Source organism: Ictalurus furcatus, chromosome 14, assembly GCF_023375685.1.
Source record: "Ictalurus furcatus strain D&B chromosome 14, Billie_1.0, whole genome shotgun sequence".
NCBI classification, from domain to species: Eukaryota; Metazoa; Chordata; class Actinopteri; order Siluriformes; family Ictaluridae; genus Ictalurus; species Ictalurus furcatus.
Window position 1 is genome coordinate 18572660 of NC_071268.1, and position 14611 is coordinate 18587270.

General features: G+C 42.7%; 1 protein-coding gene across 6 annotated transcripts in view; it reads right to left on the reverse strand.

The window, feature by feature from the left end:
- The window catches only part of scaper (S-phase cyclin A-associated protein in the ER), a 95623-nt gene that overhangs the window by 60309 nt on the left and 20703 nt on the right, over positions 1-14611 (reverse strand). For 4 of the 6 annotated variants that reach the window (XR_008387772.1, XM_053642445.1, XM_053642447.1 and 1 more), the window contains 9 exons: positions 7919-8019; positions 7357-7473; positions 5340-5470; positions 4913-5154; positions 4056-4364; positions 1273-1440; positions 1102-1168; positions 897-1014; positions 521-632 (listed from right to left, as the gene is read on the reverse strand). Coding sequence is in view for 5 of the 6 variants with exons in the window: in XM_053642445.1 (XP_053498420.1) it covers positions 521-632; positions 897-1014; positions 1102-1168; positions 1273-1440; positions 4056-4364; positions 4913-5154; positions 5340-5470; positions 7357-7473; positions 7919-8019 (1365 nt within the window). In the remaining variant the exon portion in view is untranslated. The remainder of the gene's footprint in view (positions 1-520; positions 633-896; positions 1015-1101; positions 1169-1272; positions 1441-4055; positions 4365-4912; positions 5155-5339; positions 5471-7356; positions 7474-7918; positions 8020-14611) is intronic. The other 2 variants (XM_053642446.1, XM_053642450.1) reach the window with 2 other exon arrangements.

Sequence of the window (14611 nt, forward strand, 5' to 3'; positions counted from 1 at the left end):
TAATTTCAAGAACTGACTGTTCACTTGCTGCCTAATATATCCCACCCCTTAACAGGTGCCACTGTAACGAGATAATCAATGTTCTTCACTTCACTTGTCAGTGGTTTTAATGTTAGAGAGAGAGAGAAAGAGAGAGAGAGCGAGTATAGGCAGGGAGGGCTGCATTCAAATCGTGATCCAAAGACAACTCTCCCAAGCCCTCGCAGCTTCAGTCATCACGTGCTTGTGTTCTTAAACACCTGCTCTCTAAAGAGCATATCACATGTTAATATTCACTTTCAGGCATTGACGTGTAAATATACAACACCGTTTCAAGTTTCCTTCGTCTCATATGGAATGGAAGAATCGAAAACAAACCAGTTCAAGTGCGGCTGAGGAAAATGATTTCAGCGTCATGTACTTGTTTGACATAACAGCCTCACCGCCCCATTTCGCTAAAATAGCTGAGCCGGGTTATGTTGCTGTCGAATTCTGGCGTGATCATCCTACGACATCAGGACAAGATGTAGTTAAGACTCACTCTCTCTAAAAGTTTTTGCAGCTTGTGGCTCTTCTCCTCTTTCAGCTTGTCTCGCAGCTGCTGAGCTTTAAGCTGCTTTTCTTCATGTTTCTTCTTGGACTCTGCGATGGTTCTGCCAACAAACAAACAAACAAAAGGCGCATTTAAAAAAATTTCCACCTGCTGCAGACACACATACTTAATTTACTCTTAAAACATAGCTCCCAAAGAGGGCAGATGAGAGAGTGTAAAATATTAATACGATCGCTACTCTAGTTAAAATACATTTTTATCGACGTTGCAATGTAATGGCAAAATAATTACTCCAAAACTCCTCCGATTTATGCCGCCTGCTTACTCACACTACATCTGTAAACCATGCAAAGGACCACAGTACCTTTTGCGTGATGGTGAGGAGAGCTTCTCATGCATGTGGATGCCATGGCCAGGAGGCCGAGCTGGCTCCTCCTCCACCATGTCCCCCCATGAGGTGCTCTGACGCCACGGTTCTCGCGCTGCACACGCCATGAGACACAGCAAGTCAAAACATGCTTTCAAACACACGGACACACTACAGTCACTTTAGGAAACAAAAGCAGTACCATCATAGTCAGCCAACATGTCACTCCAGTCTAAATTGAGCCCACAGCCTCCGCTTCCAATGCCGACCTGTGTTAAAAATAAAAATTTGTAAAAAATACAAATTTTTTATATATATATACACACACACACACACAATGTTTGGACAAAATGATGTGTGCTTGGTTCCTCACTGAAAAATCACTCTCGTTGTCCCTCTCCAGTTCATTGTTCTCAGCCTGGATCTCCCTGGTGAGCTGCTCCTCCTCAGCGATGGCACTGGCGATGGCCTCCTCGTTAGCCTTCTCCAGCCGATCGGCCAGCTCCTCCTTCTTCGCCAGCACTTCAGCCATGGATTGGGGCTGAACACGGGCATTGAAGAAGAAAAAAAAAAAAGAAAGAAAGAAAAAAAAATAAAAAATTCACTCGCACATTGCAGCACAAGTCACACCAAGCACTACCAAGTTGACCGCACAGAGTCTCTCAAAGCATGCCACAAGCACAAACCAATTATTCTCAATGTAAGGAACAATTACAGTATGTACTCTGATATTTTGATACTAAGCAGTGCTGTATTTTTAAAAAAAAAAAAAAAAAAAAAAAAAAAGGCATCAGGAAGGAAAAAATAAAAGTCACTCTATGAAATGAACATGATTCAAATTAAAGTCAAAACACAGGCAGGCACCATAAACACAATCAATCACAAAAACCACACACAGGGACACATACCCAAGTCATGCATGAGACATTCACTATGAGGAAATGACTGAAGCCTCTACTAGGCAAAGACTTACTGTTTATACTTTATAATAGTGTTCATCTCATACCCAGTGAGCCGATATTACCAAGATAACATCTCTTTGAAAGTGACCAAGTCCACTTCAGCAGCTATTTCATACAGAGTGATGTATTTTCCTTTGAGGTACATTTCCATTTAATCAGCTGGCAGACACGTTTTATCCACAATGATTTACAATTAAGCTGAGCAGATGAAAGTTATAAAGCCTTGCTAAAGGGCCCAACCGTGGCAGCTTGGCGGTGCCAAGATTTGAACTCGCAACCTTCTGATCAGTAGCCCGAGCCTGTCTTAATGCACCTGTGAGTCTGCATTACACTCGATGATTAGCAAATTATAGAAATATTTTGTAAAAGAATCCCAGTTGAACCCTAGCACTTGACCTTAGCTTCTTAAACTGGCGAGTGAGCAGTATGCCAAGTGTCAGTTTCGGAGCGCCGATGCAGGACGATGGAGACCTCGCAGCCCTGACATCAGTGCGACACTTCATCCTAATGAGCATAATGAGAGAGAGATTTCTCTCAACACTGTGCCTGTTAGTCTCAGGCAGGAGTCTAAACAGAGCTGGGCTTATCTCAGCCACCTAGAGAGGTGGTGTCTGGACCTCTGTAGCAGCAAGACCAGGTTCCTCTATGATCTGGTCTTAGATAGCGCTCCCCCAAGGCCATTTATGTGCCATCCATCTCTATCGTTTCAGACAGGCTTTTGGTGTGCTGTTGAGAAATGGATGACAGTAGCTCAGGCAGAGAGGAGGGAGGCTTAAGCTTTAATTAACCCCTGAGAGGTTACACACATGCACCAGAAAGGCAACGCATGTTATAGTGAGGGAGAACAGCTACACAGCAAATATTACTGACTGAACACATGCCTGTATAACTTTAAGGAATTAAACACAGTAAAGCGATGATAGCATGTACTTGACATACACTCAGCAAACATATCCTCATCCAATGTCATGTCATTTTACTCTCGTTAAGTAGCAAGAGCTCAGCTTTTGTGGGGTTTTCTTTTGTAAATCCTTTAAATGTCATAATGGATTGGCAGGTCAGAGGTCTCTGGACAAAGTCTGCTACAGAAAGAAGTCTGAAACTTCAGCTTGTTCAACTGCCTGTGAATCAACACCACTATGCTAACAAGACCAGGCAAGCCAAGTTTTTGTTAGACTGCAGTTCAACTCATTGACACCACCATAGCAATCTTAGAAAAACACTGGAACTTGAGAAGCATTAGACACTTGTTAGCTGTCTTTCCACCACAGCAAATCTGGAATTACTGGATTCACCTCCATTTTCCATTGGACTTCTACACTGTACTAAGTACTCTTCTCCAGGTTCAACAGGGGACTTGGTAATAAATGTAGAATACCAATCCAAGGTTTGGACACATCAGCTCATAGAAGGATTTTTACTATTTTGTACGATTTTAGAATAACTGCATCAAAATTATGTATGGAAATTTTGTCATGACCAAAAAAAACTGTTACACAAATCAAAACCATTTCATATTTGAAATTATTAACAGTAACCCTGGTTATATTTTGCACACACTTGGTGTCTTCTTCACCTGCATCAAGAGGAGGTTTCACCCAGGAGGGTTTTTAAACTCCTCAAAGAGGTGGAAGACTTGTTGGCTGCTCTTCCTGGGTTGTAAATAAAAAGTACTTTTGGAGAAATTTTGAAATAAATCTACTTATTTTGGCACATGTATTTCGATTCAGAAAAAGGGCATTACCGTCACTGTTTACATTTCTCTTAGAAACAAATTTACAAACATAAGCCTTTAAAATTAAAACGTCTTGAAGACAATGGAAAAATATATATCCACTTTAGTGTGTCCAAACCTTTGACTGGTAGTCTATACCACCATCTAGAATTTGGATGCACCCAGGCACCTCCCGCACGTGCACGCATCAACAATATTTGATCAGTCAGTGAGCAAAAATGCGTCTCCTAGTCTGGCCAAACATCTAACAACCATTACACTAACAGCTAAGTGTGTGACACTGGTGCCCTCTAAAGCCACAGAGAAGCCTTCCGTGGCCACAGACGTGCACATACATGACGCTGACTATGCAAGGCTTGGTAAGGGGGGTGGTGGTTATGGTGCTGTGGCTGGAGGTTTTTGGGATTGACGTTGTTTAGGCGAGAACTGTGCCCCCGGCCTGTGTCTCTCAGCACTCACGGTGGAAAGCTCTGTGGGGTCCAGCATGCTCTCCAGTTTCACTTCTGCCAAGGGAATATGGGTGGCTGCTGCCGTCACTGCTGCTCCTTCTTCAGCAGCAGATGGTGCCGTGACCCGGCACGCTGCCCCCGCCGGCTCCATCTCCCCTCCATCCAGTCCAGCTCCAGGCTCCTCCGACTTGAGAGATGATGGAGGAGGAGCTAGAGCTGGAGCTGGAGTTTGGGTTTCAGGGGGAAAAGGAGCTGGAGGGGACTCGGATTCAGGGGGTGGCACACACTGGCTAGACTCTTGGTCACGGTCTGATGGGGGCTGCACACACACACACACACACACAGACACAAACAAACACACACATTTACATACACATTTACAAACAAGCACATTGACTGCATTCTTCCCAGGGACCTTCATGGAAGATGATCAGACATGTGAACAGCAACATAAGTTATAAAACATGCAGCTGAGGAAACACAAAGTGCCCGTGGGGGGGGCGCAGTTACATGCAACAGACATGAAATATGAAGCAACACAATCAAAATCACAAACATGCTAACATTAATTTAATTAAACCAACACTTGTGGTTAGACATGCATGCGTAGATGCAGCGCATAACATGGAATCTATATTGTACATATTTCATAAGGCCTCTCATGATATTTCTAACTCTGTGGTCTCGCAACGTATGTACAAAAATCAATGCCCGATCAACTGATACAGCCCTGTCTGGACCGTGTGTCTGTGAACAGCCCAAAACACAAACAGAGAGGGCAGATAAACTCTAACGTTACAGTGCCCTCAACTCTTCCTTCTGCTCCTGAATTATTGATGGATGGGGGCTGCTGGTTGACATCACTACCTCGAGGACAGAGGTCTTCTCACACTCCGGGTTTTGCTCTGGGGAGATGAGCTTGCTGTCCCCCTGCTGCTTCTCTGGTCTTCGTGCTTTGTCCTGCAGCTGCTGGTTCTCCTTATAGCTCGCATCTTTTGGGCTGACATGGGCCAGCACAGGACTGACCTTGGCCACCATCGCAACTGCACGTGGCTTCATGGAGCGGCCCCGTTGCACTGTCTCCCAGCCCTCAGCGTCTTTTTTGCCTGCTGATAAACACCAGACACGCATACAAAGCAGATCAATCAAAAGGACATAATGACTCACATCATAAGAACCCACAATTGGTTAAAAAGTAGATCAATCATACAGTAAGACAAAATGCACTAACAAGGTTTGCATTCATAAGTGCTTTTTGTGTTACCAGTATGAAGTTTGGATATCTACAGCTGACCTGGTTTCTCTGTAGGAACTGAAGCGCTCTGGTTGGGCACGGGTAGGACCTGAGAGCACTTCACCCGGTCAGCATAGCTGTGTCCGGAGTGAGAAAGACACGCTACAGCAAGAGTGGGAGGAGGAGGACCTCTGTACAACAAAAACATCCTGTTCAAGCATTTCACTGATATAGGCATCAACTGATATGAGCAACATCAATGTTCTGACACCTTTTGGGGAACTAGAGAGCTAAGAAAGTTAAGACTGAAGTTGTGCTGTTCTTTGTTCTACCATGTGTTTGCAAAGGAATTACACTGCTAATTCTAGATAGATAGCTAGATCGATCTATCTATATCTCCCTCATATACAATATATAATACACACTCCAAAAAAAAAAACAAAAAAAAGGTGCAAATGCTTGCCCCTGGGGTGGTACCCATAGGTGATGTTATTTGAGGAACATTATTAAGGTACTCAACTGGACCTAAGGACTGCACTATTGAGGGTGCGTGTACACTGTAGTGCAATTTTATCATTTTTAACCTTCAATCTACAACACACATTGTCATGACATTTTTGACTCACCACTTGAAAACATGTGACACTGACAAAAAGCAAGCTTTCTGTGCTGGTTAGCTAAACGCAAGTCCTTTCATTGAAATGCCCAGGGAAGATGATCAGTCATTCTGTGAATTTCCCAACCCTGGTCCTGCACATTTGAGGGTTTTAAAACTCAAACACTCCCACTTCAACCCAGAAAGCGCTGTTAATTAGCTGACTATGGGTTGTTAAATTAGGGCTGTTTATTAGCTGAAAATGTGCAAGACAGGGGGTACTACACGACCAGGGTTGGAAATATTTGCATTTGACCAATCAAGAGAGGGAAAATTACCTGTAATAAGATTTCTGTAACTGCATCTGTGAAACTAAAACCTGTTTGTTTCACTGTTGGAAAAATGCCTCAAATTCCTAAAATATTCCTGGGTTCCTGAAAAGGTTTCTGCACTTATATTCATGTCATTTTCTTTACGGGTATTTTCACAGGCTATTTGCACCGTCTTTTACAGTTGTGTCATGTTGTTAGTCCTTGTGCTGCCTCTGTTGTTACGGTGTAGGTACTGTACAATAAAATAGAAGCTGTGTACATGGCTCATCTTTCATTATTTACATTTTACCTAGTCATGTGTTTAGTGTGTCTCTATGGTCATGGAGACATAATATGTACCACTGTATATGTTTATATGGAAGGCCTGACAATAACAATCGACATGAATTTTGTACACCGCTGTCCGTTTCACTAAATTGTAATCCGTTTATGGGACTAATGACAGGGTAAGGAGATGGCCACTTGGACCCTCTGCCCCTAGACCATTCAAGGGTAACGAGAGCACATCACACACTCGCAGCATCCTGTATCAGTGAGGAAAGAGGATTCAGACAACAGCTACCAGGTCAGCCTAACAGCCTCACCGCTTGATCAATATCCATTTCCTGAGGCATCTGATTACAGTGTAATGCAGGTATTGAACTTCATGCTTCAGCAGTCTTCAACCACACTCATATCTGCACCTCCTACTGTCTCGGAGAGAAGCCGCGGAAAAACCCCGGAAAAAATCACATTAAACAAACGCTTGGGCCTCACAAATCGATCTCACAGCTCTTCCAGACAATGCGTATCTTCTCCCCAGCCTTAGGCCAGGGCTCTCTATGTATCATATCTGCTATTGATTTCTTAATTTAGCTATTCAGTACCCGTTTAATTGAATTATCAATCCTTTTCCTTTTACACTACCAGTAAAAACCACACACACACACAAACACACACTAATGGAGCGAGACAAATATCAAGCGTTAATGTAGGAAGTGGAGTTTGCCCATATCAGGCATTAGACATTGTTTGCTAAGCGAGAACATGGTCTCAATTAGTGGGAAGTAGGATGGGGATAATGACTTGTGGGTAAACTATAATCATGAGTTGGCCTTTTTGTGGTGAAAAAGCAGTGGTTTGGATTCAGCACAGAAGTGAAAAGGCTTACCCAAAATTGAGGGTGCGGCGAACACTGGGAGATGGAACAAGTCTGTCTTTTGAAGGACTGGGCATGACATGGCGTCCGGGGGACATCTTGCGAACTTCCCATGCCAAAGAAGTAGGCCTGGTAAGATCAGCACAGATTCAGGCATTATTTCATATTACACTAAACAATCTTCCCATAATGGATGTTTTAAACCTAGAAATAAAATATTAACTGCAATTTTGTAAAACCTGATTGCTGGAATTTAAAGCTGCTTAAATCAATGTAGTGATCATTTTTCACTCACCAATAAAGTGTAAATTATACACCATAGTGTGGGGGAAAAAAGTGTGTGCACAAAACTTGATCAATATGGAGTCCGTGCTAAACTGGGGAGCAACTTAAAAGCTCGGATTTATACCTTAATCAATGTATTGTGTTGGTGTTGTGGTAATTTCAGCCATTCAGTTAAAGAGAAACCAATAAACTGGCGGATCCCCTTAAATTACAGCTGTTCCTATTGATCCACTGCAACTGGAACACTGATGTAAAAGAGTCCCCAATGTGCATAAATAGAACAGATCACCTGTTTTGGGCATCGGTTTTCTCCAGCTTCTCCTGCAGCTGGATCCAGTCAATGAGAGCTTTAAAGTCCCGTACATAGTTGTCCAACATCATCAGAACTTCCTAAAATAAAACAGACACAAGTGAAAGATAACTGATGCTTCAGTTTGTTTATGATTAGGAAAAATGTGCTTCATGGTTCAGGAGAAGTAGTGCATCATTACAGTGAGGAAACACAGATTTACTCATTCGTGGTGGTTGACCGATACAGATAGATAACACCCATATTAGGGCTTTTTTGGGGAAGGACAATTGCCAGCAAAGACCCTGCAGTTTATCGGACCCATCAAAAAGGAAATGTTTTTAAAAACGCCCACATCGTGGAAACCCCAATTTCCTAGGTTTACTGAAATAAAAGAGCTGAATAGAATTTATAACCACTGTTAAGGGTTTCAAAATGCACTACTCACTCCCTCATTCCCCAGTCCATAAGATAGATTTATGGAAACCAAGCTGCAAAAAACAGCCAGTTTTCGATTTCTTGTTTCCTCAACTTCAAAGATACAAATACATTTACATATACCCGCCCACTCGCTACACAGCGGGCCAGGCGCACCCGCTCGCTACACAGCAGGGTTAACCGCGCCCGTTCACTGTAGAGCAGGTAAGCTCCAGCCATTTACTTTACAGCAGGTTAACGATGCCCATTCATGCTAAAGTGCAACAGGTATGGGAGTGAAAGAAGTAGTTAAGTGCAGCAAGCATTAAACATTTTCAAAAATCAATGAATCCATACTGGCTGAAATACTTTCAAATTGTTTAATTACCTTTATTATTAGCTTTCCACATTTTAAAGAGGCATTTTTCATGTTTATTTGAAAAAAAACACTACATAAACGTAATAGCAGTAATCAAAGTAATAATAATCATCAATGTTTACATTTTGATACACTTATTTTACCTTTGATAAATGTTTCAGTAGTGTTTATGTATACAGTTCTGTAATGCGTTACTCTCACTTCCAAAAAGGGGCTTAATTACAATCAGATATATGCATTTGATCAGTTATCTACCTCACTGCTTTGTCAATGTCAGTATTTACATCAACCACTTAGTGTTTAGTGAGTGTGTACTGAGCAAGACACATTTTAAACTGTCCCCAAAAAGTTAAAATAAATAAATAAATAAATAAATAAAAATCCACACCACCACCACCAAATGAGACTTTCCACCTCAGCACCCTGTCTCGAGTAAATTTGAGCCCAGCTTGTCTTGGGACAGAAACACAGACCTTTGCAGCTGATCTGAAAGGCCTTTTACTGAAGCCAGTCAGGAGAGACAGGACACAAAGTCACAGCAGAGCCCCAGTGGAGGTCTTGATCTTCAGGCCAACAGAGGGGCTCCTGTAACCCTAAACCTCACCCCACCTCCTCCAGCTCCTACAGACAAACAGGCTCGGGCATCGAAGAAGGGTCACAGTCACTGGAGCACAGTCAAGGAATCACTCCATTCACAGAGGACAAGAGAGGACAAAAGGGAAGGAGGGAAAAAACACCACCTCTCTTTGCTGCCTCGCTGGTCCCCCACAAGAGGTGCAGCTGAAATTACCAATTAGTTTAGCAAGAGAGGGCTGGCAAATCTGATTGAGGCTCTAATCATTTCTAGTTACTGGCGAAGGGAGCGAGGCAGATGACGGCATCTCATTGTCTGCGTGACATTCGATCCGCGGGAGGGAGGGCGACTCTGGGGAATCCCTGAGCCTAAACAAAGCCGTGCAGCAAGAGTTCAGCATGGATTCCTGCCCCAGCATGGATTACTTCAGACCTTCAACCCCGGCCTAGCACAAGAACTTCTGCCAAACCCGTCCTGAAAGACACGACATTTGAGCCAGTGTGGCTGTAAAGCTGAACATTAATCCTCTGAGCCATATAGAGAAACCAGCTAACATTTACAGACTTTCAGGACTAGCCTAGTGCCGTAAACACAACTGCCAAACACAGACCATCCTGAAAAAAGGATTCTTAATCCAAAACTAAGATTACCTCTAATCTCCAGCTGAGAGTCAGACTAGAAGTGTGAACAGAGATGCAGTGCAGGTCAAATGTCCAGAATCACCATTGAATACATAAGAAGAACTGGCAGGCAGAAGGAGGACAGAGATGCTATGAAACAGACATGTGAGAGATTGATGGGTGGGCTGGAGGGAGGAGTAATTCAGAGGAAAGCTCCATGGCACATTTGGTTAATAGAGGACTGAGGCCAGTGAAAGATCTGTGCTGCAGAAGTCAGGGCTGGCACACAGGGTAGCAGTGTTCATGCTTACAGGGAATGATGACTTTGACAAGCTAAGCTTCAAAAGGCTTCATTGGACTAATGCAAATGGACATCATAACCACAGCTGCTTGCACCGCCTACTGAAATGGTTGGTATGTTGATAGTATATTTTAGGTGATTCAGTTTTTAAAAATAAATAAATAAATAAAAATAAATAAAATTAAAAAAAAAAAAAACCCAACCAATCAACCCCCCAACACCACCACCACACACAAACTCACATTTTTAAGATAATCCTGTTACAAATCAGTTGTCGAACCTCCACACAGCTGAGCAGGCTCAGAGGTCTCCTGCCAAGTTTCCTATAGCCTTACCCCTGGTTTAAACTTTTTGTATTCAAACAGTACGTACAGGATTTCGCAGTTTTTTTTTTTTTTAGATTGTTGCAGGCAAAAATGCCTGATTTTGCTGTGGCTTTTTTCAAAATTTGCGATGCAATTTGCAGAGTTGGTGAAAATTGGCAAAACTGCAGTTGCATGAAATTATTTTATCTTTCACAGTAATATTTGTTGGTAAATGAGACCTTTTTAGCTGTACACATGTACGATGCACCTGAAACAAAGAGGGCTTTGCCTGAAGGTGCTGAAAATAGTTTTCCACAAAAATAAAAAAATAAAACTCAGCAAGTTGTACCACAAATTTTTGAAGAGGAAAGAAAAAAAAAAAGAAAAGAAAAAAAAAATTCATGCATTTTTGGTGACAACAATCACAAAACAACTCCACGAAATCCTGTACGGACTGATAAAAATACTCTGGTGGCGCAGTGGACATCACTGCTGCTTCATGGCTCCAAATCCTCACCTTGTCCATGTGGATTTCCTCAAGGTTCTCTAGTTTCCTCCTGAAAACATGCTAGTAGGTGGATTAACTACTCTAAATTGCCTGTCGGTATGGATGAGCGTGTGAATGTGTGTGCACGGTGCCCTGCAATGGACTGGCATCCCATCCAGGGTGTATTCTCACCTCACGTACAGCATTCCCGAGATAAGCCCTTGACTCTCGGATCCAAATGAATGAATAATGTAAGACTGAACAAGTAGAACTCGACAACAATAGTGTCAAAAGAGATGACTTGGCTGGCGACAACTGTAACTGTTTCAGACATCTGACCTTGCCGTGACCTTGACCCTGGTTAGATCAACTTCAAAATCTAAATCACTTCATCTCCTGGTTACAAGGATAATTCCATACAAATCCTTCAAACATTCAACCACTTGTTCTTAAGATATCACACTAAGTAGAATCTCAAAGCAAAAGCATAATTCCCACCATCTAGTGGTGGAGACAAAAACAAACAAACAAACAAACAAACAAACAAACAAACAAGGAAAAACGGTACTGTGCTGTTTCAGTGCTTTTGGAACCTTATACAATTAACAATACTGAAATCGTAAATAGCAGCATTACTTTAGTTATATACTAAAGTTGTATGATCGAGTATAATTCACAAAACTAAACATTTTCCCACAATTTCCAGCTAGCTATAGTATCAAAATGTAAACATATTTTAAATATCAGTGGTTTGAACACAGGACTATACTGTAGAAACTGAAGATTTATTACATTACAGAATCTTCTTGTATACAATACGCATAGTCGTGAATGCCCTCTTTCTCCCTCCCTCTCTCGCTCTCACACACACACACACACACACACACACACACACACACACACACACACAAAGGAGCCACGTCATAGGCAGTGGTGGTATAAATCAGGGCTTGGGATTGAAGAAGGCCTGATAAGAAGTAATTAGGTGTGGGGCTGCAGGTTAAAGATGTGGGCGTTATTAGAATAAGAGGATAAATCATCTTGCTGGAGCAATCAAGCCAGTAAAAGAGCAAAAGAATACAGCACTGGCTCAATGCCCTCTGCTGCATCAACAATGTCTACTGAAACTCACTGGAGAGCCAGGAGGATTAACTAACTGTACTAGCACTGCTTTAAAATAGAGGACTGGGACATTAGGGGGGGAAAATATCATGAGGTGATAACACAATACTGCATATAAACAGACTGGGGTAGGTTGTATATCATCAGTAACAATCGTACATCAATATACACTCACTGGCCTCTTTAAAAGGAACACCTATACACCTGTTCATTCATGCAATTATCCAATCAGCCAATCATAATGCAGCAGTGAATGCATTTTTTTTTTTTTTAATAATAAGAAAATTCACACAGATGCAGGTCAGGAGCCTCAGTTAGTGTTCACATCAAACATAAGAATGAGGGGGGGAATGTAATCTCCATGACTATGGCTAAGGCATGGTGGTTGGGGCCAGACAGGCTATTTTTTATTTTTTTTTTGATTTCCTGGGATTATGCAGAATGTTGTGAAAAACAAAAAACATCCAGGAATGCTACAGTAACTCAAGTATCCACAGTACAATCACGGTAAGCAGAAAATCATCTCTCAACACACAACTGTTGGCTCAGATTCATGTTCTTGACAGACAGGACTGAAACCTGATATGGTCTGCTGCTGTTGTAGCCTATCCGCCTCAAGGTGAGAGGTGTTGTGCATTCCACGAGGCTTATAAAGTGTTATAAAGTAGCCTAAATAGAACATTTCCACAAATAGCAAGAAAGTAAGCAAATGGTAAGCTTTTATTGGAGTTTGTCTACATGTGTGGCATCAGCAACAAACAGTACTGCTAGCCAGTAATAACAGTACTTAATCCCAATGTCATTCATTCTTGTTGGCAGAAGTTTTGAGTATGTTTTGAGAAGTTCTTTGTATGTAAGATTTCCCCTTCACTGGAACTAAACGAAAGTGTGCCAAGGTTGGTGTGAATCTCAAGTGGCCTGCACAGAGCCCGACTGTGTGTGTGTGTGGGGGGGGGATCCATATTAATGCCCAAACAAAACACACAAGGCTATGATGGTCAGGTGTCCACATACTTTTGGCCATATAGTGCATTTCTCAAAATGTAAACAAATTAGCAGTATAGTTTCAAGCACTGCAGTTACCAATGATCCTGTATATGCATCCCACAATGGAGAACTGAGTCTAGTCCCAAAGTGCACGACTAGACACAACTATATGCCCTGTGACCCTTTCTAACAAAAACAGTGCACCTCTTAATTGTATCTGTTCAGGACACATCATCTGTTCATTCTGAATAATGTATATGTATTCAGTTACATCCCTACACTTCACTATATCACCCAACCAGGAACTGCAAACCTGCACACAGTCCATCTTACCACTGACTAGACAATTCACTCAAGAGGTTGACATTCAAGTTACTGTGCTGCAGATGAACTGAAGTCAACGTCCAACAGGAATATGAAATGTGTGTTTATACGTAGTATACATGCAAGTGCAGAGGCGAAAGGACCTCTGTAAGCCTGCTCGGTCCTTATACTGCGTTTACTAGATTCACAGTACACACTGAGGAGTGTGAACAGTAGAGCGGGTGCACCCGGCAAAGTTCTGTGTGGACGACAGACACTGAGCTAATGTCAATGAGCAGCCCACAAGGGGTCAACACTCACCACCAGTCCTCATCTGAACCATATTCACCATGATTCGAGATTACACGCCAGTCTAGAACTCGGAGCACAGAGGAATAGGCAGCAGGAACACTAATCATGCACTACAGCACTGTGTACCAGCCAGAGTAAACACATGGCATGCTGTGTGGAGGCATGGCCATGCCAGTGCACACCGCACTATATTAGCTGGCTCAATGTGCAGCTGCCGCAGGGTAACATGGGCCTGGCGAGACAACCAAAGCACTGTAGGAATGTTTGTGTGGCTGACTGGTGTGTGTTAGCTTAGGTAACAGCAGTACATGTTCCCGCTTTTGCCCCTACTTCTGTAAGGCCAAAGTAAGAACAACGCAAGGGCTCCCTGTTCTGTTTAAAACAGTGTTATCAGACGTCATCTGATAGACCCCTCACTCCGAGGCTCTGGGCTTGCTCTCTCCACACACACACACACACACACACACACACACACACACACACACACACAGAAATGGGGGAGGAGTAGGGGGAACTTTGTTTACACACAGTCATCAATCTGCACTCCCTCCAGGAAGGCCCTAGAGAGCAGCCAGTGATAATTCTCTCACCAGCGCACCTTCAAAGCCCTCTCTGACACAAACCAGAAAACAAAAGGAATGTTGAAAGGAGGAGGGAATCTCGACAAAACTCCAGCTGGCTAAGCCCTTCATTTCCCTCTACTGGTCACAGAGTGAAACAACTGCTGTGCCATACTTGCTCTTGGATTTCATAGCCAAGTCCTGCTGGGTCTGAAAAGGGTTATTCCCATCAAGACATTTACTCTCAGAGCCATTCCAGTATCTGACATCATTTCCTCCATGACCATGGGGAAGTAGTAAATCTGATTGACTGTTGACTGCCAAAG